Raw genomic sequence first — 22,278 nt, 5'->3', positions numbered from 1 at the left:
ATAAATAGCCTTTAAAATGAAAAATATTAAAATTTGACAACTACTTCATATATTTGCTTCACTTGCTAAAATGAGTATTCAAGTTTATGAACTCCTTTCCTAATCATTCAGTAGAATTATAACATAAAACATTTGATAGAATTTACAAATCCATTTCAGTTTTTAATAACTGTCTTTATCAAAATCAAAAGTGTTACTATTTAATGTTATTCTATAAGTAGAACCATTTCTACTTATTTCTAGCTTCTCCTTTTACTCACTACTTCACTTAGGAGTCCTCAAACTCCTTTTTCATAAATTCCGAATGATTAACCTAGGACTGAAAATTTTAAGCAATTATTTAAATTTCCAAAGTTTTTTCCCTTTAAAAAATTTTTTTCAACACTTATTTATTTTTGAGAGATGGAGAGACAGTGCACGAGTGGGGGAGGGGCAGAAAGAGTGAGGGAGACACAGAATCTGAAGTAGGCTCCAGGCTCTGAGCCATCAGCACAGAGCCTGATGCAGGGCACGAACCCACAAACTGTGAGATCATGACCTGAACTGAAGTGGGTCGCTTAACAGACAGCCACCCAGGTGCCCCAGTTTTTTCCCACTTCTTAAGCCTGCTATATTGTAACTGAAGAGTGAAAAAGTCCCACAGGGAGTTTCAAAAGAGATTAAAGAAGTTGGTACTATGTGATGAATTAAGAAATTTGACAAAATGGTAAAAGAAAACATTTGAATCAAATAGACTTAAATCTAAATCTTAGAACTTGGGCAATATACTGTAAACCAGTCATTAGTCAAGTGTGGTCCACAGCATCCATGGGGATCCCCAACTTTTCCAGAGAATCTGTGAGGTCAAAACTATTCTTATAATAACTAAGATGATGTTTGCCTGTTTCACTGTGTTGACATTTGTACTGATGATATAAAAGTAATGGTGAATAAAAATGCTGGCTCCTCAACAGGAATCAAGGCCATGGCACCAAGCATCATATTCTTTTCTGCCATGCACAGATAATTTTTAAAAAGGGGGGCAGAGGAGAAAGCCTGTTTCCATTATCAAACAGTAAGAAAGTACTAATTTTTAAATTTCCATCCTTGAGTATATGACTTTTTAATATCCTGTGTGACAAAATGGAAAACATTTCTGTTACATACTTAAGTGTGGTGGTTATCTCAAGACAAACACTTGTATAAATGTAACCTAAACCAGTAGCTTTTTTTCATGGAATACCATTTTCATTTCAGACAGATACTTATTTGGCAGACATTTTCTCAAAATGAATGAAGTGAGCCTGTCATTTTCAAGGAAAACTCATTTTCTTTGTCACCAGTAATAAATTCAAGACTTCAAGCAAAAATGAGAATTTTGGAAAAGTCTTATCAGACACTGAATTGTGACAGCTTCCTAGTTTTTGACTTTTATAAGATAAATGGTGATACGAACACATGTGTTTTTTAATACTGCAGAATGAAATGTAACAATATTTGGAGGTCCATAAGTATGTTAGAAATCATTTTCCAAAATGACCAATGTATGATGTTATAAACTCATGCAGGAGTACAAGATCCATTCAAAATGTGCACTAAATGACTGGATTTTAATCTAACAAAGTTCAAGGAATTCCCTGATAATGGTTTTTTAGATTGCACACTGCAACTAACCTCTAGGAAACTACAATTTGTGTAGTTTTAAGAGTGGTATCAAAGAATATCCATAATTATCTTAAAGAGTTATTAAAATATTCTTCCTTTTTTTATCCTAATATAAGTGTAAGATCAGATTTTCTTCTTAGACCCCCTACAAAATGATGTAGTACACCAGACTGAATATAAAAGCAGATGTGAATCTAGTTATCTTCTGTAAAGCCAGATTTCAAAGATAGTTGAAAAAAATGTAAAACAATGCCACTCTTCCCATAGTTTTCTTTTCTTTTGGAAAAGTTATTTTTTTTATAAAAGTATGTTAACATGTAATGAGTTTATACTATTTTTTAATGAATAATTTTAACTTTCTGAATTTTAATTTCTAACCAAATTATTGACAAATGCGACTCTCATAAACAAAAATCCTAGTGAGTCCCCACAAATTTTTAAGAATGTACAAGAATCCTGAGATCAAAAAAATTGAGAACTGCAAGGATAACCCTCTCTGAGGCTAAAGTTTTCTTGGTCTGTCAAATGGGAGGATGATACTAACATAAAATAGTATATGAGGGTTATCATCACTTTAAAAAATAGCTAACAGTTAAGTATTAACTGTGTGCTAAGTACTACACTGAATGTTTATAGGCATTATCTCATTTATTCCTTATAAGCATTCTAGGAAATGGATACCTACCTCTTCAGAGAGTCATTCAGAAGACTAAATAAAATAATGTTTGTGAAGTACTTGGCACAGTCCCTCTATACAATAAATTTTCAATAAATGGTAACTAATGTGCTCAATTATACTGCCACCATAAAACTATGTGGGCGTCCAATGTACAACATATATCCGTATTTAACCAGCTAGTTAGAAGCCTGATTCCATCCAAGACCAAATTATTAATGACCAATATTGATCTAAACACTCATTTAACCAAAAGTTATCACAGACATTAAATGTTTACAAACACCTCCAGAAAGGCCTTTGTCTGCAAATCTGGAAGCTATACACTAAACCAAACACCAGTGGTTTAGCAGAACTTTAATGCTAACTTTGTAGTGATCAATGCATTTCATATCGGAATGAGTTCTTTAGTCAAGTGTTGGAACAAGGACCCCTAACAATGCAGAGCCAGGAAAGTGTCAATGGTTTTGTATGTATATGCGGATAATACATGACACAGACCTTTCCTAATTCATACACCACAGCATGTATTAACCACTAGACTATGATGGATTAATGTGGGACTAGTGGCATCTGGACGACCCTGCCCTTACTCTCATATAAGTAATAGATTAATTCACATACTTCTAGTTACACTATGTTTTTGCAAGCTATTTGTGGAGTCTTCCTACTCTACTAAAACAATAAGTATTCTTTATAGGGATTATAAACTAATACACGTGTGTCTTTTAGCTACCATCTACTATTCCCCCAAAGTTGGTGTATGAAAGCAATGTTACAACTTCTGCCCCTCCCTCCAAGATAAACTCAATTTTTAAATAAAAGTATTCATAATGCATAATACAGCAAGAACATGAATGTGTGTTATGTACAGTATATGCAAACATATATGTGTGTGTTGTATGTATACATACATATACACATATACACAATATGCTGATTTAAATGGTAACAGAAAAATCTTTAAGGACAAAAGGTAGAAAATGGGATCCAGGAGACTTTCTGGAGAGCCCAACGTTCATAAATATTCCTAACAATTACACAGATAAGCATAAAAAAGATAAGGTGCTTAAATAAAGAAAAATATGTGCTCAGATAAAGGAAAACATGCTTACTGAAAAATTCAGAATACTGAAAACACGGGTTTCAAACTGTTCGAACAAACAAATGAAGTAAAATGCTAGTATTCAAATACACACTTGAATGCATTCTGAATGCAAGAATACTTAAACACTAATGGCAGACATTTTGTCTTCTGAACTTTTAGTTTGTGAAGCAAAATTAGCTGGACTAATCTCACTGAATTTCAAGCACCTATCACAGTGAAGGTACTCAATAAATAATGGAGTGAAATTATAAGATTCAATCTGCCCAACACATCTAATCTTTCCAAAACCTCTTAATAAATGGAAAATGTTATCTATATCAATTCAAATAATTTACATATTTAGCTAAATTTTTCTGTCTCTAGATAAACTTATACTTACATCCTAAGATTGGGTTATTCTAATTCTTCCTTGTGAAAAATGTCACCATAGTTATACTAAACATAAAACTTTAAAAATCCACAGAAGACTTGCTGATACAATATATAAATAGTGTACATTTTATACAGCAATATATTCTACAGAATAAAAAGATATATAGCAAGTAGCTGGTCAGAGTCTACTTCATGGAGATTTTATATAATTACTAAAAATAATTTTCGTGGTAAATAGAAAGTGGATTTTCCATTTGAACTAAAATATACTATTTACCATCAGTCCATCATGTTGACAAATCAAAAGGATAACATAACTTCCCTGTGACTCTTTCAATCTTATTTAGAAAACAAAAACAAATGCAAGAAAACCCTCTAATGTCACGATAAATATAAATGGTTCTATAATAAATCTACTTTCTGGGGCGCCTGGGTGGCTCAGGTGGTTAAGCGTCCGACTTCAGCTCAGGTCACGATCTCGCGGTTCGTGGGTTGGAGCCCCACATTGGGCTCTGTGCTGACAGCTTGGAGCCTGGACCCTGCTTCTGATTCTGTCTCTCCCTCTCTCTCTGCCCCTCCCCTGCTCGTGCTGTCTCTATCTCTCACAAATAAATGTAAAAAAAAAAATTAAAAAAAAATAAAAAATAAAAAATAAATCTACTTCCTATGTTTAAATCTGATCCTTAATTTAGTTCTACCCTAAAGGGCTCAGCCAAATCCTCAACCTACTGGATCTTTCTTTAAGGAAGAAACAAAGTTGGGGGCTTTTAGCTTACATATAACAACCTATAAAATCAAGTACAAATGAAGCTAGAAACCATGGCTTTGGTTAACAAAGGAACAAGACTGGGCATGACAGTTATTATACTTCACACTGTAAATATTCTTATTTTCATAAAATAGCGATTTTTTAAAAACAAAAATATATCAAATGCTATACCCCCCAAAAAGCATTCTGAATTTAATTAAAATTAAAAGATAAAAATATTTGTGAAGTTTTCTCATTTGTAATTCTTATAGACAACTACTAAAACTGGTTCAATTATAAATAATAAAACTAGAATATATAGTAATCAAGTTTCTGAAATGACCTTTCATATGATTTATCTTATAAAAAGCTTATATATAAACCTCTCAGACATATACACATCATTTGGCCACACAAATTTGGAATATACAAAAAAAAGTTTAGAGGACTATTTCTTCTTACTGATCTAAGTACTAAGATCCATTATTACATATGACCTATAGGAAAAGCATCAGAATTCTAAAATTATAATCATGTCTCAGCAAAAATAACCTAATTTTTTAAAAAGACATATATTTGGTCCCCAAGCCCTTTCTATCACCTATATTTGGCTATTTTCCCAAGTTATTAGTTAAGGTGAGCTAGGAAGCAATGATATTAATTTGAAATCAATCTTTGCCAGTTTGATTTCAAGTTTTAGGTACTTAACAATATTTTATTTAAGATTTTGAAGATCACTTAAAACTTCAAGTTAAATACACATAAGTACACATAATAAACAATCACAACTTAAAAGGTAAACTATATAGCACCATGAGAATTAATCTGCACTATATCCACTAATACTGATTTTAGTTTTCTTTTTACTAAGATTTAATAAGAGTACCTTTAAGAAATTTATGATTCAAAGGACCAGGTTACACTTGAACACAGAGAAAAACAGAAGGGGTCCAATGTTTACTATAAATAAGCAGAAATCTACATAAAATTTGAGATATTCAAAAAAGTAACAAAGATGAAAATTATAGTGACAAAGTTAAAATAGCTCAATATTAGGTATAATAATAAAATTATCACTGTGGTATATAGATGAACATCATTATTCATTATTGGACATTTATACAAAGAGTTAATTCTTTTTTAAAAAAGCAAAACAATTTCCTGGAAATCTTGTAGTGCAAAATGTTATCTATTGACGTGCAATATGAGGTACTTTAAAAAATGGTACATTTAGTTTCAGACAGTTAATAAGTTTATTTACATAGGTCATTATGACTACTTACAATTTTGGAAAAGAAGCATATTTTATTACTACTTGGTAATTTTTCACACTTAGTCTGCCAATTATTGATGAATATGCAGTTAAATCAAATAATATTAAATAAGGAGAAAACCACTCAGTATGGTTTAATGCAACAGGTATACAGGAAACAAACTGAGAAAATAACACTAAACAATTTTAGTGGAAATAATGAAATGTCAATTTTTAAGACAGCATTAGAAAAACATATACATAAGGCACAAAACTATACTCAAGTGGGTTTTTCCCAGAAAATAACTCAGACTTCCAAAATCTGTTACATACTTAAATTTTAAATGGCTAATGAAAACACCAATAGATTTACTGTAATCTGTAAAGTACAGTTATTTAAAATCCACACACAAAAAAAATGTTTTAAAAACATTAAAATATACCACTAGACCTTATAATCTAATCAGACTTATTTAAACTGAGCCCCCAAGTCATGTGACCACTCCTAATTACTGAAGTTCCTTGATGAAAGTACATACCCCTATTTCTAAGTAGATAATACGTACCATCTCTAAGAAAACCTGATACTATCAAAGTTTAAAAGAGAGAGAGAGAGAGAGACAGAAAGAATGGAAATTAACCAGAGAATTCAACTCAGACAATAAGCTTTTAGGATGGGGGGAAAGAGTATGTTGGCAGGTGTCTGCAAGGAGCTAGATAATACAATGGAATCAGTTTTCATTCTGCAGAACAGCCATGAGACTTGCTGCAATGTCAGCTCCAAGCACACACTGAGGGACTCCAGAAAATGCTCATTGATCATGCAGCACTTTATAATGCGCATAGGCTTTTTTCTCCTGCTAACCCCGCCTAGCTTCCCTTTGCAGCTTATTTTCCCAAGCCCTCTCCTCCTAATACAATCTCTTTCTGAAGACAGTGACATATTTAATAAATTGTCTTACAGTCTAAATATTAGGAATACCACTCACCACCATGAGCCTCTTTATCTTAAATTAGCCAGTTTTTTCTTAATGAGGGAGGAAAAAACTCTACACATCCACAGATTTAAAAATGTATTTTAAATATCTATACCTACAAATACAAATGTTTGGTAGTTATACTATATCCAAGGCCAAAGCCCATTATACTTCCACTTTGACATGTATTTCCTTGAACTGATTTATACTCAAAGAGGTTCTTATAAAATTGATACAACCAGGAATAAAAAGAAAATTAATTTAAAATCTTCATGACTCAAAATGCAGATTTTTATTGTGAGCTCTCAAGCATTAGTGCCTTAAATTTTAGGGCCTTTTATTTTTTAACTTAATAATTAATTTTATAATGTCAAAGTCACATGAAAAATCCAGAACCAGAATGTACCAGCTAAATTAAGCAATCAGATTGATATATATGCTTAATTTTACCCTAGAAACTAAGATAACCAGCTGTTTTTAATAGTTACAGCAAGCAGAGCTTTGGGCTTAAATATGTAAATGAATTCTAAGACATATGACACTAAACCTACTCAAAGCTGCTTTGTAGACCCCACCTTCTAATGAGTTAATCTAAAGGTCACCACCACCAGCCAACATTTTTTCACTAAGTCCGAGGCCCTTTCTTCTTTTTTTTTTTTATTTCCTATTAAGCATACATCTACAATTTACAAAACATGAAGTTTAAACAAAATAATTCTAGACTTGTTCAATAATCATGTGAACCAGACTGGCACATTTTCACAAGGAATAAGGTCTGACCAGATCTTGCTTTTATGCTCTGTCTCTCTATGCTCTCTCCTCTAATCTATTCATCTGTAAAATAATTCCGGCAGATAAGATTTCTTTGTTCAGATTTCAACTTTCATTTCATTTACAAACCTAGCCCTACCTCAAGAATGTCTTCTAGAACATATGCTTCCATTTCAGCCGCTGTCTCCACCATGTTTTATCAAACTGCCATGTTTCTTACTGCACTATGATTAGATCATTGCCAGCAGGAACACTCCTCTGTGTCAGCAAGGGAACAGGAAATGGAATGTTCTATTACATGCCTAAAGCAGCTTAGCTGTTCACTAGCCAGGCATCTACCAAAAGAGCAGGGGGTGACTCACTGTGTATTTTTTAAAGATACAGCAGCTCTATTCCAAAGCAAACTTCTGTCAAGTAATTTTAACAGACAAAATAAATAAAGTCTCTTATTTTATCATTCCAAATTTTAAAATCCTAAAATTTCAAAAAAAGAAATAATTATACATTTTTTAAAAAGCTATTTAAACACGTCTGGCTTCCTGGTTGAACAAAAGAGGTTGAAGTGGGTTACGTAGCAATTTATCCTTAGTAAAGCCTTGTAGTGAGATTAATGGCTATATTAAATACGCAAAGAAAGAGGCAAGGTAATACCAAATTAGGAATTTGCTACATTAGGCAAATGCATTACATAACATATACATTATAGTTGCTGACTTAAGGGTGTCAAAAATAACCCTTAATGTAGATTTTGTGAATAGTAAACTGGTATTCTAGAAACAAATCTGTTTGGAAATACCTAAGAGAATGACATTAACATTCAACTGATTTACAAGTTCTGAGGCAAGACATAACCCATCATGGTTATATTCATTTTCTAACAAAGTCTTTAATTTCATTTACTAACCAAAGAAATGGTCCTTCACCCCCTTATCACAAATACTATAAGAGTTAAAATATTTCAGATAAAAGAAATTCAAAAACTGTACCTGACTCATTAAACAGCAAATAAAGTTGCTGACTGACTGCAGAGCCAAATTATATTATATTCATTACTGTAACTGATCCTCTATTTAGTAAAATTTGTTACCTTGTCAAATTGCTTCCTTACATAATCTGGAATATGAAAAATGCAATGGGAAAGAAACAATGTTTTATGCTCTGTGGCATTAATAAAATAACTGTGCACATGTAGGAGTGCCACACAAATTAAACTTGGTGTGATTCCTAAGGTGAACAGTCTTCTAGTCTAAATTTTCCTAACTAAAGAAAAAGAATTTTTAAAAGAAAGGAAAAAAAAACAGGAAAAAATTAGATGAAGGAGTTACTATTAACTTGGCCAAATCTAAGCTGAAAAAAGTCATGATATGAATGACATTGCCAGTAATGTCTCCTCAAAATGATGTCATGTTTTAGTGGAAAGAGATTTTGTAGTTCTCTTGGGCCTCAGATTATTAACCTGTAAAACAGCATAGCATTCATTCAACATGGAATATCTACTGTATATCAGAAACTGTTCCAAGTACAGGCAATAAAGCATAAAATTTCTTAACAGATTTATATGAATATTAAATAAGAAAAATTACTCCTTAATATCTGATATTTAGGGGGTACCCTTAATACGTCAGGAAATATAGAAGGGTTTTTTTTTTCCTAATAAACATGTTATTTAAACCTCACAATAACCCTGCCCATAAAAATTTAAAATAACATTGACAATTACATTAAACTTACTATATGCCACATGCCATTTCAAGTCTTTTGTATGTATTAACTCATTTAATTCTCTCAATAATCCTAAAAGAAAGAGAGGAACTATTATCTCCATTCTACATATATAGAAACTAAGGCACAGAGGGATTAAGAAATGTGCTCAATTTATTCCCAACTAAGCTAATTAAGTTGAGGAGCTAAGATTTAAACCTAGGCAGCTGGCTCCAGAGTCTGTCCTCTATCTACTATACTTCCTCCAGGTGATATTATCTTTATTTTACAAATAAGGAAATCAAGTCTCAGACAGTGTGCAGTTATATAGCAGAGTTGGAACTGAAATCCAGAACGGTCTGACTCCAAAGGCTTGTGTCGAATTAATGGGAAACAAAGATATTAAAAATGTTTTCCCTCAAGCCATATATAGTGCTTACATCTAAGTATGGGTATGCCTGGCATTTGGAGGCTTCTCAAACAAAATAATTTCCATTGTTAAGACCTAGCTTAAGAGAAACTAGCTAGCAAAGTGGCTTTCACGACTTCCTTTCTTCCAGGTCAATTCTTTCTATGCATCAAATAAACTGCTTCACCCTTGGATTAAGAGAAGTCAACAAGGTTTCTCTTTTTCAAATCTTCTTCCAACATAAGCAAGCAAAGATAGGTTTGAGTTCAAAGAACTCACTTTAGGGCACTTTTTTTCCCCCATAAACCAAAAAATAGTCTTTCCAACTTTATTTGACAAGCAATCAGGCCCTCTATGCCTCAAACCAATCAGACCATTTACTATCTCCTTCCTTTCCATTCTAGGATCACAGGGTGTTTTTCTTATCTTTTTAGATATTTACTGTTAAATTTTTACCAATAAAATATGTGATTACAGCTTTCCTACAGAATTATGGATGCTTACAAACCATTTATCATCTCTCTCTCTCCCTCTTACAGATCAGAAGCTTGATCAAAGGAGGAAACATTTTGTCGCCAATATATAACCAGGGCCAGCAAAGTATCTGGCATACAGCAAGCACTTAAGCATTTGTTGATTAAACAATAAATGCATGAAAAAAGGAATTGTTGGATATCCAGTAATGCATCATAATCTCTTTTAAATTACTGCTACCATTAGAAATAACTTCTGATGACAAAAACATTATTATTTAGGTCACTATTTAGGTCATTATTTAGGTCACTGAAATAAGATATTAGAAATATTTGATACTATAAGCAGAATATATATTTCAGAACTTATTTAATTTTTTTATTATATAAGCAAAATAATTATTTACTGTTAATTTTTATTTTCTAGTACGTTTTGTTAATATGATAACCTATGCCACAGCATTAAATACTCTGGACAAAGGTTATGAAAGAGATTCATATGTATCAGTCTTAAAATCCTACATCCTAAAATGAGCCACCTACCTTCCTTCTAATTCAGCTTCATATCTTGGCAAAAAAAAACCCTGTTTTGCCATTTGTCTAAAACTGATTTCAATGGCACAAGGTCTTTTATTTTTTGCCAGCAGCAAAAGCATTAAAGTGCAGATAGTAGTTAACATATGAACAGTTATGCAAATTCAAACCAACATATGTAAATAACAAATTATAAAACAAAATACTTAGTAAAGTAAGATTCAAATGGCCAAAGTGGAGAGAAAAGCCTCTCACAAAAAAGGGGGAAAAGGACAGAAAAGGCTCAATAAATACCAAATAGGGTAAAAATCTTCTAAAATTTATTAGGACCAGCATTGGTTTCCTTGAATAAGGAACAAGAAAACCAAACACACACACACACACACACACACACACACACACACACACACAGAAATGTGTTGATGACAAGCAAGCAACATTATTTTGTATGATTTAACATTTTGTTTACTCATCTAAATAAAACTATTTTTAATCAAAAATTCCTAGTTAAGGGAGTTTTATTCCCATCAAATATTTTTTTGTTTCAAAATCCACATTTTCGAGCAAAACAAGGACAGATCATTGGTGGCAGGACAAATGTAACAATTTCATTGTCCTACATAAAAGCAAACTACTAGAAAAATAAAATCTAAACCAACTTCACCTCTCAAAATGTATGAAATGTAGTCATTATTTTATAATATCTTCATTTTTTTTCTTTTCTAACTGTAAGTTCTATTTAAGCAGAAATTTGAAACCCAGCTGTGAAATAGCCTGGACCAAGCATTAATGAGATACACATATTAAAGAATTAAATAGAACTTAAAAGACTAATAAAATCTGGTCAAATTTCTGAAAGCCCAAACATTCTTAAAACAACAGTATCTCCATGATTTTACATAATATTTCTCCTAAACCAATCATGCTATAACTGAGGATTCTAGATGTCTATCTACTAGTAGCACAGTAATATTCTTTTCATTATCACCATAACTTACTTTTTTATTAACTATGGTTTTTATCTATAAAGTAATACATGTTCGTGGAAAACATTCAACATGAAAGAAAACAAAAGAAGTTAACCTACCTCTTACCAACTCCTACAAGGTACAATTAGCTAGTGTATTCCTCCAGAAATAACCTACATACATGATGTATATCTTAGTGTAAGATTAGTTTTTTATACAAATGGAAGCATATTATGCATACTTTTCTGCATCCCTATTTTTGTAATTTAATACTCCATAAATGTTTCAGGTTAGCACAAGCAGATCTATCCATTTTGGCAGTTGCTAAAATTTTCACTGAAAAACTGTACTACTGATGGTATTTCTACTGTCTATGTTTCAAAATGCTGCAATAAGCATGCCCAATAAAAGGGCATACACACTACACATGCCTTAACATAACTGTATGGTGCATTTCTTGATATATGTATTTAAATTTTTATGTTACCATACTCTAAAGAAGCTGGACTAATTTATATTTGACACTAAATGAGACAGACTGCTCCCCTAGAAATATTAAGTATTAATGATACAAATCTATTTAAAAGCCCAGACCAAAATTCAGCTTCAGTTTTAAAAACATATCTAGATTTATCCTTAGTTCATCATTTCTACTTTTCAAGGAATAGCAAATGAAAGTTACACCTCCTCTCAATTAATTTCTGCCCCTTACCAAAATAAATCACATAAATTCATTCCCTGACAGATAAGGAACTTCAATTGCTGTCTACCAAACAAAAAACAAAACAAAACAAAACAAACAAACCAAAAAAATCCAGCAATGATGCGGATGGGAGAAGAGAAAAAATGGGGCATTAACAAATCTATTTAAAAATTAAAAACAATTTTTTTTACATCTATTTCTGCTAAATTATAAATTCTATCCAGGTTTGATTGGTTCTTCAACTAAGGAGTAAATTGAAGTTTCTGCCAGAATTTAGTATTCTAAAGATACAGAATTCTTTGGGTATATTTTTACCAAAGGAAATTAATTAAATAATGGTGGATATATTTGCTTCCCTTCCACATTTATTTCAAACTGTACATTTTTAAGGCATAAAATTCTATGGGGTGTCTGGGTTGCTCAGTCGGTTAAGCATCTGACTTCGCCTCAGGTCATGATCTCGTGGTTCAGGAGTTCAAGCCCCTGGTCAGGCTCTGTGATGACAGCTCAGAGTCTGGAGCCTAGTTCAGATTCTGTCTCCCTCTTTCTCTGTCCCTCCCCCACTAGCACTCTGTCTCTCTCTCAAAAATAAACATTAAAAAAAAGGCATAAAATTCTAAAGGATTCCTTCCATCATTATTAAAAAAAAAAAATCAAATACACAGTAAGAAGATAGAGCCATACATAAGCAATTTTTATCAACATAAAGAGCACTAAACAGTTTATCTCAGCTTCTTGTCATACATTCCAGGTTTAATTTTGATAAAAATGTTTACAAATAAGAATGATTAAACCTACACTAGAACCTCCATACTATATGTTAACAGTTGGACAAGCTTATGGATATGTGCAGGAATACCTAAAAGGTTTAGGTAATGAAGGATTAGGTAAGGATATTTAAAATTGTAACTTCATAAAGAGAGTAATACAAAGGCCATCCAGGAGTATATTCTAAACTGAGGTAACAATGAAATATTTTATAATAACCTATTTTATTGCTTTAATAAGTTTTTTCAATACTAATACTATAAAAAGCCCTAGCAAGCTTTTTTCTTAGATAGATCATCATTACCACTTTTGTCAAGCATTAATACAAATATGTTTGTTTTCACCAGGTGACAGGGTTTATACTGCATAATGGATATAGAATGACAAAGTCAGTCCACCTCCAAGAGTCCATAATCTAGAAAAAATTGAACCTCTTTCTCCACAAAGTTTAACATCAAAATCTTCAATGATTTTTTTTCCTCCTCTCTGAATTACTATCCCTTTTCATTTTTCTTTAAGCCAACAAATAAAACCTAAAACTCTTTTTCAAAAAGGGTCAAATATCAATATATTTAAATAAAATATTTCATCCAGATGTGTCTTATGTACGAATGGAATACAAACACAGTCTTGTCCAAATATAAGTAACATAGTAATAAGCAAAGTAAGAAACAAAGCAGCTTGTTCCTCTTTTCACATCTCCAATAACAGTGTGCCTGTTGGACACTTGCATTTGTTGTCTCTACTCAGGATGGGTCACACCATGAATTCATTCTTTTTCCAGTATTTCACAATAGGTTCTATGTATACAAAATTGATAAAATATTTATTGTTTTTAGGTCACACTCACCCCTCCCAAATTTGTCTGTACTGTACATTTTCAAATAAAAATTTATAAGTACATATATAAAAGGAATGACTTATTTCAATGTTTTGTTTAGTTTTAAACTGGCTAAATCTACTGACAGTATTGCACTCTCAATTTGGTCAGCAAAACATTAGCTGTCTTCTACTCCAAAGCAACAAGTAGCTACCAACAAAATGAAATACAAACACATCTACAGTCCCAACCCTCCACCTCCCGCCCCCAACACATACACATCCCACACAGGCAGAAAAGTAGAGAACGAAAAGGGGCTGAGGATAAAAATACAAATTAAAAGAAAAGGCTTAAGTCCAAAACCAACTCTTTAGAGTCACCAAATTCCACCACCCTTCTGAAGGACAACTGTCCTACTCTAGGAGACTGAAGAAACAGCTCCAGGTAACATGCTTAAGATATTTTCCAAAGGCATGGAAAATAATTAGGGTGTAAAAACTATCCAAGTAACCTTGGATTTCCAATACTGTCACTGGCTCTCCTCCTTTGGTTCCTGAATGGTTTGAAGTCAATGGCAACAAGCTCCAATCAATAAGGTCTCTCATGATGCCTGTTACCACTCTATTTCTAGCCTAATATATTCATAACAAAACTTGAATAGTTTGTTGGCAAACAATTACTGCAAATACCAAAAGACTGACTACTCTCTCGGATTCATAACTCCATATCCTAAGAAATGTATTACATTAAATTGTCTCTATCCACCAAACGCTAGACCAAAAATTACAAAATAGGGTACCATTCCCTATTCCACTAACCTCATCCTGACCATAGATAAAGAATCTTTAAGGATCTTCACATAAAGATATCTCAGAGCATAACTGACTTTCGGAAGTTCCCAAGGTGGATATACAGACAGGATTCCAACACAACCCTCACATATGTGTATGTATGTGTGTGTGTGTGTGTGTGTGTGTGTGTGTGTGTGTGTGTGGAAATACTGATTTCATTCTATGTAACTGTAAACTATCTCTTTGGTCATTATGAGGCTATCTCACAACACACCTATCTGTTACCATTACTTTCAACTTCCCCCCACAAATTTCAAATATCCACTTTTACTGCCAAATCTCCAACAAAAAAATATCACAATATAAGAAAATAGAAGTTATTATTTAACAACCTTCATTTGTGTGACAGATATCTCACTAGCATGCTTTATGAAGTCAAATTTAACCCACATTCATATCTTTCGACTCCTCCATCACCAATTTCTTATCACAGTCAAGTATTTTTAGAAAGCCTATCAACTCCCGTTTTCTTCAGGAACATATATGCCAATGTCTCCCAGTGAAGACAGTCGATATTTTTTAAAGGGTAGACACTGAATAACTAATAACTTTCAAAATATTTAAAAGCATAACTGAACTGCCAAACATAATTTTATACTTAATATGTTTTGTATGTTTAAAGAAACCATTGCCCTCTTATACAAATTCCACAATTTCCAGTAAAACACTTAGTTTTTAAAGTATTTTTCATAATTGTTTCAAGAATATACATTTGCATAACTTGATTTTTTTTTAGCATTTCAACTTACTTAGAAAACTATGTACAATTTAATATAGGGTCTTATGCAGTTTATACTTTCAATACTTAAATGCAATAATATCATAAAATTTCATAATTTTTAAAACCAAATCTGCAAAACATACAAGTAGAAATCCACTTCCCAAAAGATCAAGTTTCTGATGCAAGACTCCTGTAACTAAGCTTAAAGAAAAACATTTTACTGGGGCTCCTGGGTGTCTCAGTCAGTTAGGAGTCCAACTCTGATTTCAGCTCAGGTCATGATCTCACAGTTCGTGCGATCAAGTCCTGTGTCAGGCTCTGTGCTGATTCTCTTTCTCCCTTTCTCTCTCTGCCCCTCCTCCATTCTCTCTCAAAATAAATAAATATATAAAAAAAAAAATTTACCTACATACACCATAAATAGGATGCTAACCCACTTTACACTAAAGTGGTATCAAAATAAAATTAACTTTATTAAAATAAACAAATAAAATTAATCCTTTCATTCAACAAATATCATCTAGCTAGGGACATAATATCAGTGCCATCTCTAGAAGGATAAAAAAAGGCCATTTCTACCGCCATCTTCCTTCTTCCAGTTCTTCCAGAAGACACACCCTGCGTCTATTAGCTGTGGCTCTCCCTGATCACAGGATTTCCTCCTTACAGACAAACTAGGCTTCTAATCCTGGTCTTTAGTACATCAAAGAAAATGTCATCTTATTAAGAGTCACTGGTGGGAAAAAGCGCTCCAAAATTTTCCCATATATCCAAACTTTTAACAATAAATATTTTTTTTAAAAAGAATCATGGAAAGAATTCAGGAATTGACATATAAAATCAAGAGTATATGCCAGTCAAGAAATAATTATGCATTCTACATAAAAATAGCCACACTGGTATTCTATGCAACTTTCCGATTTCCTGGAATTAATCCCAAAGTGTTTTCTACTTCTACCTTAGTTTCTAAAAACCATGTGACCCTGGAATGTCACTTGATAAATAAAATCACTATTATCTAACTAGATAGATGAAACTTCTGCAATCTTTTTAATGTTATAAATGTGATATATGCAAGTAAGATTTTTTTTTTTTTTTTCAAAATTTGAAGGCCACAAAGGCACAAAATGAACAACAGGTCTTTTTCATACCTGTCTGCATCAACATGGCAATACACTGTTACGCTGTTAATAGCCTTCTAGTGTCTAGTGTGGTTACAGGTTAACTTTAATACTATTTTACTTCTGTTTCTCAATTCACCATTTTTATATTATCTATTGACTGTCCATTGAAGAAATGAGCACTAACCCTTCCTCTCTTGCCCTCAATTTCCTACTATTCTTTTTTACATTATAAAGTTTTATAATATAACCTATTTTATATATCTTCTAAGTTGATTCTAAAACTAAAAATCAATTAAGTACATTTATAATGTACCCAAGTGAATACTAATTACCGAGGGAAATACAATTTTTTATCATTTAGACATTACTAATTGAAAGAGAATTGAACATGTATCCCAGGCAGATGAGTCTTGAATTTTATTTTAGGTTTCTTCAGTTCTTTGTGAAGGCCCAAAATTGCCACTGTAACTACTACCAGGTTTCCTCCCACCCACACTGCCCTACTACTATATCCTCTCTCATGGACTAAATTTTTCATTGTACTATAGTATCTCAAATATTTTCATATAAGGTGCAAAGCTTTTCCAAGTATAAAAAAACGTACTTGTCCTCTTATGATAAATAGTGTGGTTGAGTATAGAAAATTTAGGTCCAAATCTCTTATCCCCCAAATGTGAAGATACTGTTCCACCGTCTTCAAGCATTCATGAAGGCTGCTAAGAACTCAGTCATTTCATTTTCCATTTTTTACTCCCTTTCTCTGGCAATAATTGGGGATTTTCTGTTTATCCTTAGAGTTCTGAAATTTTACCAGATGTGTCTAGATGTAACTCTTTTTCCATTCATCCTGCTTGGGCTCTTTCAATCTGAAATTCATTATGTTTCTCCAGCTCATGACATTTTCTTCAATTATTTCTTTCATTATTTTTCTCCTTCCCACTGTTCCTGTTCTCTGCTTCTAGAACTCGTATTTTCAAATTTACAGATGTGAAAACTTTGTGAGGTATTCTCCATATCTCTTTATTTTTCTTGTTTTTTTCTTTTTTTTTTTTTTTTTTTGCTTCATATATGCAGAGATTTGCTCTTTAGCTCCAAATCACCACTCAGTCTTAATTCATGCTAAATTGTTATTTAGCTAATCCATTAACATTTTTCTTTTATAATTTTCAAAATCTCTTCTGGTTCTCTGCCCCTTTTTCAGTGAAATTATGATTAATGATTGCAACATGTTCTTATATCTTAAATGAAATACCAATTACAGTTTTTCTTTGAAGTTTTCTTCGAATTATATCTGACATCAGTTGTTCTTTTATTCATCTTAATCCTCTTCCATCTTGATTCTCCTCAATTGTCTGATTATCCCTGTCTGTTTATATTGGCAAATGAAAAGATTATTTTAGAGACTATGGGAAGCCAAAGTGCGCTTTCTCTGAGGTTGTTCAGGTTTGTTTACCCAAGTGGCTTCTCTCTTAAAAGGGACAGTAGTAAGCATGATTTAAGCAAGTCAGGGCATATAAATAAGGCATCCAAGAAAGGTAGGTACCTGCATTGGAAGTCAAGCTCACTGGTAACCGTGAAAACCGTTTTCCTCTGGAGTAGCATGCTTTAGTTGCTCTGCTTCTCTCTCAGGTTCCAACATCTCAGTAGTTGCCCTACTGAATTGTTGGTCTACTTTCCTAAGAGCACAGTTCTTAGACTTCAGGCCTGAAGGCAGGCATCACTGCCACCAGAGTTGTTTAGGTTGAAGAAAGGGCGGGAAGGAGGCCCAACTAAACAGCATTTTGGAAACTAATTCTTTTAAAAATTCTTGATTATTACCCAATTACCCACTACTGTTCTTTGCATTTGTTGACTCCAAGCTTGGAGCCTTTCCGAGGTTCCCCTAGGAAAACCTGAGCTTACCTCTGGTATCTTGGGTTCCGTTCCTTCTGAGATTATGCTGTCAATCCGATCCGGTGAACTTTCTATCTTCTTCAAAATTTCTGGTCCTCTGATGGTACCTGTAGTGGACTGTGAACTGTAATTTTACTGTTCAACATGCTTTCTCCCCACCCCCTTTTTCTAGTAACATAATCCCTCTTGTCTGTGGGGAAAACATTCCATGTGATTTAGGAGGTGATTCTTCCCAACCACAACAGGGGTGGCAACATGACTCAGGTCTGGCTAGAATATCCCATCCCCTTTCCTTTGGCAGCCATCATTGCCTGGCTGAAAACAAAGCTAAAACAGAAGAAAAGAGAGACTAAAAATGTTGGGAGAAACAGTGCTGATGACATCATTCAAATCCGGATTTATCCACACCTAGGTTGGATCTTCTCCCCTCCTTCCCCACACACATGCTAACATACATTAAACTCACAGACCTAATGAGGTCCTTTTGTTCCTCTTTAAGGTAGTTTGACTAATATGATAACATCTGTTCCTGCTTTTCAGAATTGTGGTTTAATTCAATCATTAAAATATCAGTGGGACACTGGGAAAAAAGGAAGTTTAAGGAATGTGCTCAACGCACCATATTTAAAAGAACAACAACTATAAAATAAGACTGAAGAAAGAAAATTAATGTTTACAGTTTGCTTTTAAATACATGAGGAAACAGTTGTAAGCTTTATTAAGTACATCTTATTGTTCCATAAGATATCCTTCATACCTCTAGGAATAAAAAAGCAGACATAAAAACCAATTACCTCTCAAAGAGGTTTTTCTCTGAGTCAAGATTCCAATAGTTTCAAGAAGAAGGAGAACAAAGGAAGAAAGATGACAGTAATTTAAAATTTGTAGCTACTGTTGTTATTACTGGGGCAGAGGTAGGGAAAAATACTGTTTTCTTTTTAATTTTAGAAGTGATAAAAAGTACAGAAGGTCAATGAACTCAACGATAAAAGACAAAATCCAGTACTCTTCACCTAAGATTCATGATTCATGGTTCATAGACTTATGCCTTAAGAACCCCTCCTGAAACAGTATACAAAATGCTATATGTATGCGTTTAAGTACGTTTTGGGGAATAGGTCCACAGTTTTCATCAGAATCTAGTAACTAAAATTCATGACCTAAAAAAGGTAAAGAAAACTGCTCCTGACTAAAAAAGAACAATGACAACTTCACTCAAGATTTTAATTAAATCAAGAAAAGTATCTAACACCTCCCAACATGTAAGACAGTGTGCTAGATATACAATGTCCATTCTTTAGAAAAACTGTTAGGAAAAAAAAAAATCATTAGCCCTAATATGAATGAAAAAAATTGAGGTTAAGCAGTAACTTTCCCAAAGTCATATAGTATTAAGGCGGGGTTCAAAAACAAGTTTCCCAACTTAATTTCAAACTCTTTCCATAAATGCTTTTTTCCAGGTGAAATATTCATAAAAAAAGAAATACGAAGGCAATGAATGGGTTATTTCATAATGGAATGTAATTTTATGTTAGGAAAAGAAACTGTCAAGTACTCACATGCCTGGAGCGTAATGAAATTAGAATCTGACCCTTATTACTAATTGTCCTTTGATTAAGATATTCAGGAAAACTTCTGCTTCTGGTAGTGAAGTCAAAGACCTTACTATTTAATTAAGATGTATGAAACTTAACATTCAAGGCTACCTAAGCCAATGAATGGGTTCTCAAGCCAAGCAAAGCTGCTATTCTGGGCTCCATGGGATACACAATGAAGCTGCTCATGCATGGAGGACAAAAAGTCGAAATGCCAAGCCCTTGTTTTTTTTATATTTTGGTATAAAAGACAAGAGGATCTGCTGATAAGGGTAAAATAAGAAACTTCCACATATGAAAAGACCTCCCAAATACTAAGGCACATCCACAACTTAAAACATTCCAGTTTGGATCTGGAACTCAACTCCAACTTTGGGTTGGAGCAGAAAACTGGTCAAATGAGGGAGAGGCGTTGGACTGTGAGGTAATGGCTACATGGGGGCAGAATAAGAAAAAAAATTAAGAAAATGTACAAATGTAAAAACAATCCACAAAGCAAGTTAAAGATGTGTTTTAACGTTCCAAGTTTAGAAAACAGTGTGGTCAAATCTTTGCTTTGATACTTTGCCATTTTATCTAGAATCACAGAATCATCTGCTAAACCTACAGCAGAAGTCACAGAAATATGGTTTGCTTCACCACTCCCAGAAAAGGAGATACAAGAGTAAGAAAAGGATGTTGAATCTTGCATTACTCTTATCACTCCCTCTTTATTAACAACAGTAAGATAAAGTACTACAAATTTTTTCAATTCTCGGACAATTTAACGACATATTCTATTTAAATGCTAAAGACCTAATAAATCCAGAATATAATCCTAAAAGGGCATCTAACCCATGCAACTATCATTTGTAGAATCTTCATTACAGAATCTCATTCCTTATGCTAACACTGGCTCCATCTAAAATAAATTAACCCACATGCACAATTACCGCTGAAGAGTTTTACTGGCAATCTATGAACTCAATAAAATAAACAGAATTAGGAACTTAAATGAAAGAGTGAGATTTTTCTAAATTATAGATTTTAAATTGTATTTCTTTTTAAATAGCCAAACATCTTACTGGTCAGTAACTATTTTCACAAAGCTCTTCATTCTTCCTAATCCTTCACTTTTAACAGCTAACATTTATGGAGACCCTTAATAGTTTACAAATGTTTTCACATACATTAGCTCATCTGACCCCCACCAAAAGAAGGTATTACTATGTCCCTTTTTATGTGAGTCTCTGAGAGGTTCAGTTCGCATATCATACTTACTTGACAACATGAATTAAGAGGTATAGCAGAGTCTAAAACAGCCTTGGTCTCACTTTACATTCTGAGAACTTACTATAAAAGACATCATCTACAAGGTATGTATTTTGATATGATGTTCCAGAAAAGGTTAAGAATAGTATACTATTCACTCACAATCTATAAAAATCGATCCCAAAATCACTCATGTGATTTTTCCCAAAATGGAGTTAGGTAAATAAGACGTAACAGAACAGAGCAATATTAACTAGCTACACTTTGACAAAGTCTTCTGGGAGTGGAAGAGAGAGGTGGGAACAATTTTATAGCCTGATGTTCTAATCAACTCAAATATACCAGGACTATTACTACTTACATAATTAGAATAAGGTGTCATTCACACAGATCTGTAAAGAGGACCTAGACGAAAGATGAAATCAGCGTGTGATCTCTAAAAATTTATACAAAACATATTTCTTGAGAGTTAACTACTGAGGAGGCCATAGAAGAATAGTAAAAAAGGCAGTGGCTTATAGGAGTTAAGAAAGCAGACTTTTAGGTGAGACTGCCCCGGTTTATATTCCACTTCCATCATTTGCTGTGACCTTGAGCAAGTTATTCTTTGTCTTGGTTTTTTCAACTATAAAATGTATATACAAATATTATCTACCTCAGAGTTGCTGTGAGGATTAAATGAGACATAAAGCAATTCAAACTGCCTGGTATATAGTAAGCACTCATTAAAATATTAGTTATTAAAATATTAGTTATTGAGATTATAATTACTCAGTGGGCTAAGTGTTATGAACAACTTCAGGGAAGAGGGGATATTTTATCTGGCTGTTCATGGATAAAGCAGTCAACAAAGCACAACACCCAGAGAGAACAGGTATTAATAGGGCTTGAAAGCTAACATTCGACCTACCATATCACA

General features: G+C 33.1%; 1 protein-coding gene across 6 annotated transcripts in view; it reads right to left on the bottom strand.

Moving 5' to 3' along the window:
* Window positions 1-22,278, bottom strand: part of ANKRD17 (ankyrin repeat domain 17) — a 173,637-nt gene that overhangs the window by 130,436 nt on the left and 20,923 nt on the right. The window contains exon 1 of one of the 6 annotated variants that reach the window (XM_047856520.1): window positions 7,688-7,805. The exons of the other annotated variants lie outside the window; for them this stretch is intronic. Coding sequence (XP_047712476.1) covers window positions 7,688-7,741 — 54 coding nt within the window. The 5' untranslated portion in view covers window positions 7,742-7,805. Of the gene's footprint in view, window positions 1-7,687; window positions 7,806-22,278 lie in introns of those variants that run through there. 6 annotated transcript variants of the gene reach the window in all.

The sequence above is a fragment of the Prionailurus viverrinus genome, chromosome B1 (assembly GCF_022837055.1).
Source record: "Prionailurus viverrinus isolate Anna chromosome B1, UM_Priviv_1.0, whole genome shotgun sequence".
Lineage (NCBI taxonomy): Eukaryota > Metazoa > Chordata > Mammalia > Carnivora > Felidae > Prionailurus > Prionailurus viverrinus.
Note: the sequence above shows the minus strand (reverse complement) of the source record. Positions and strands in the feature narration are given on the sequence as shown.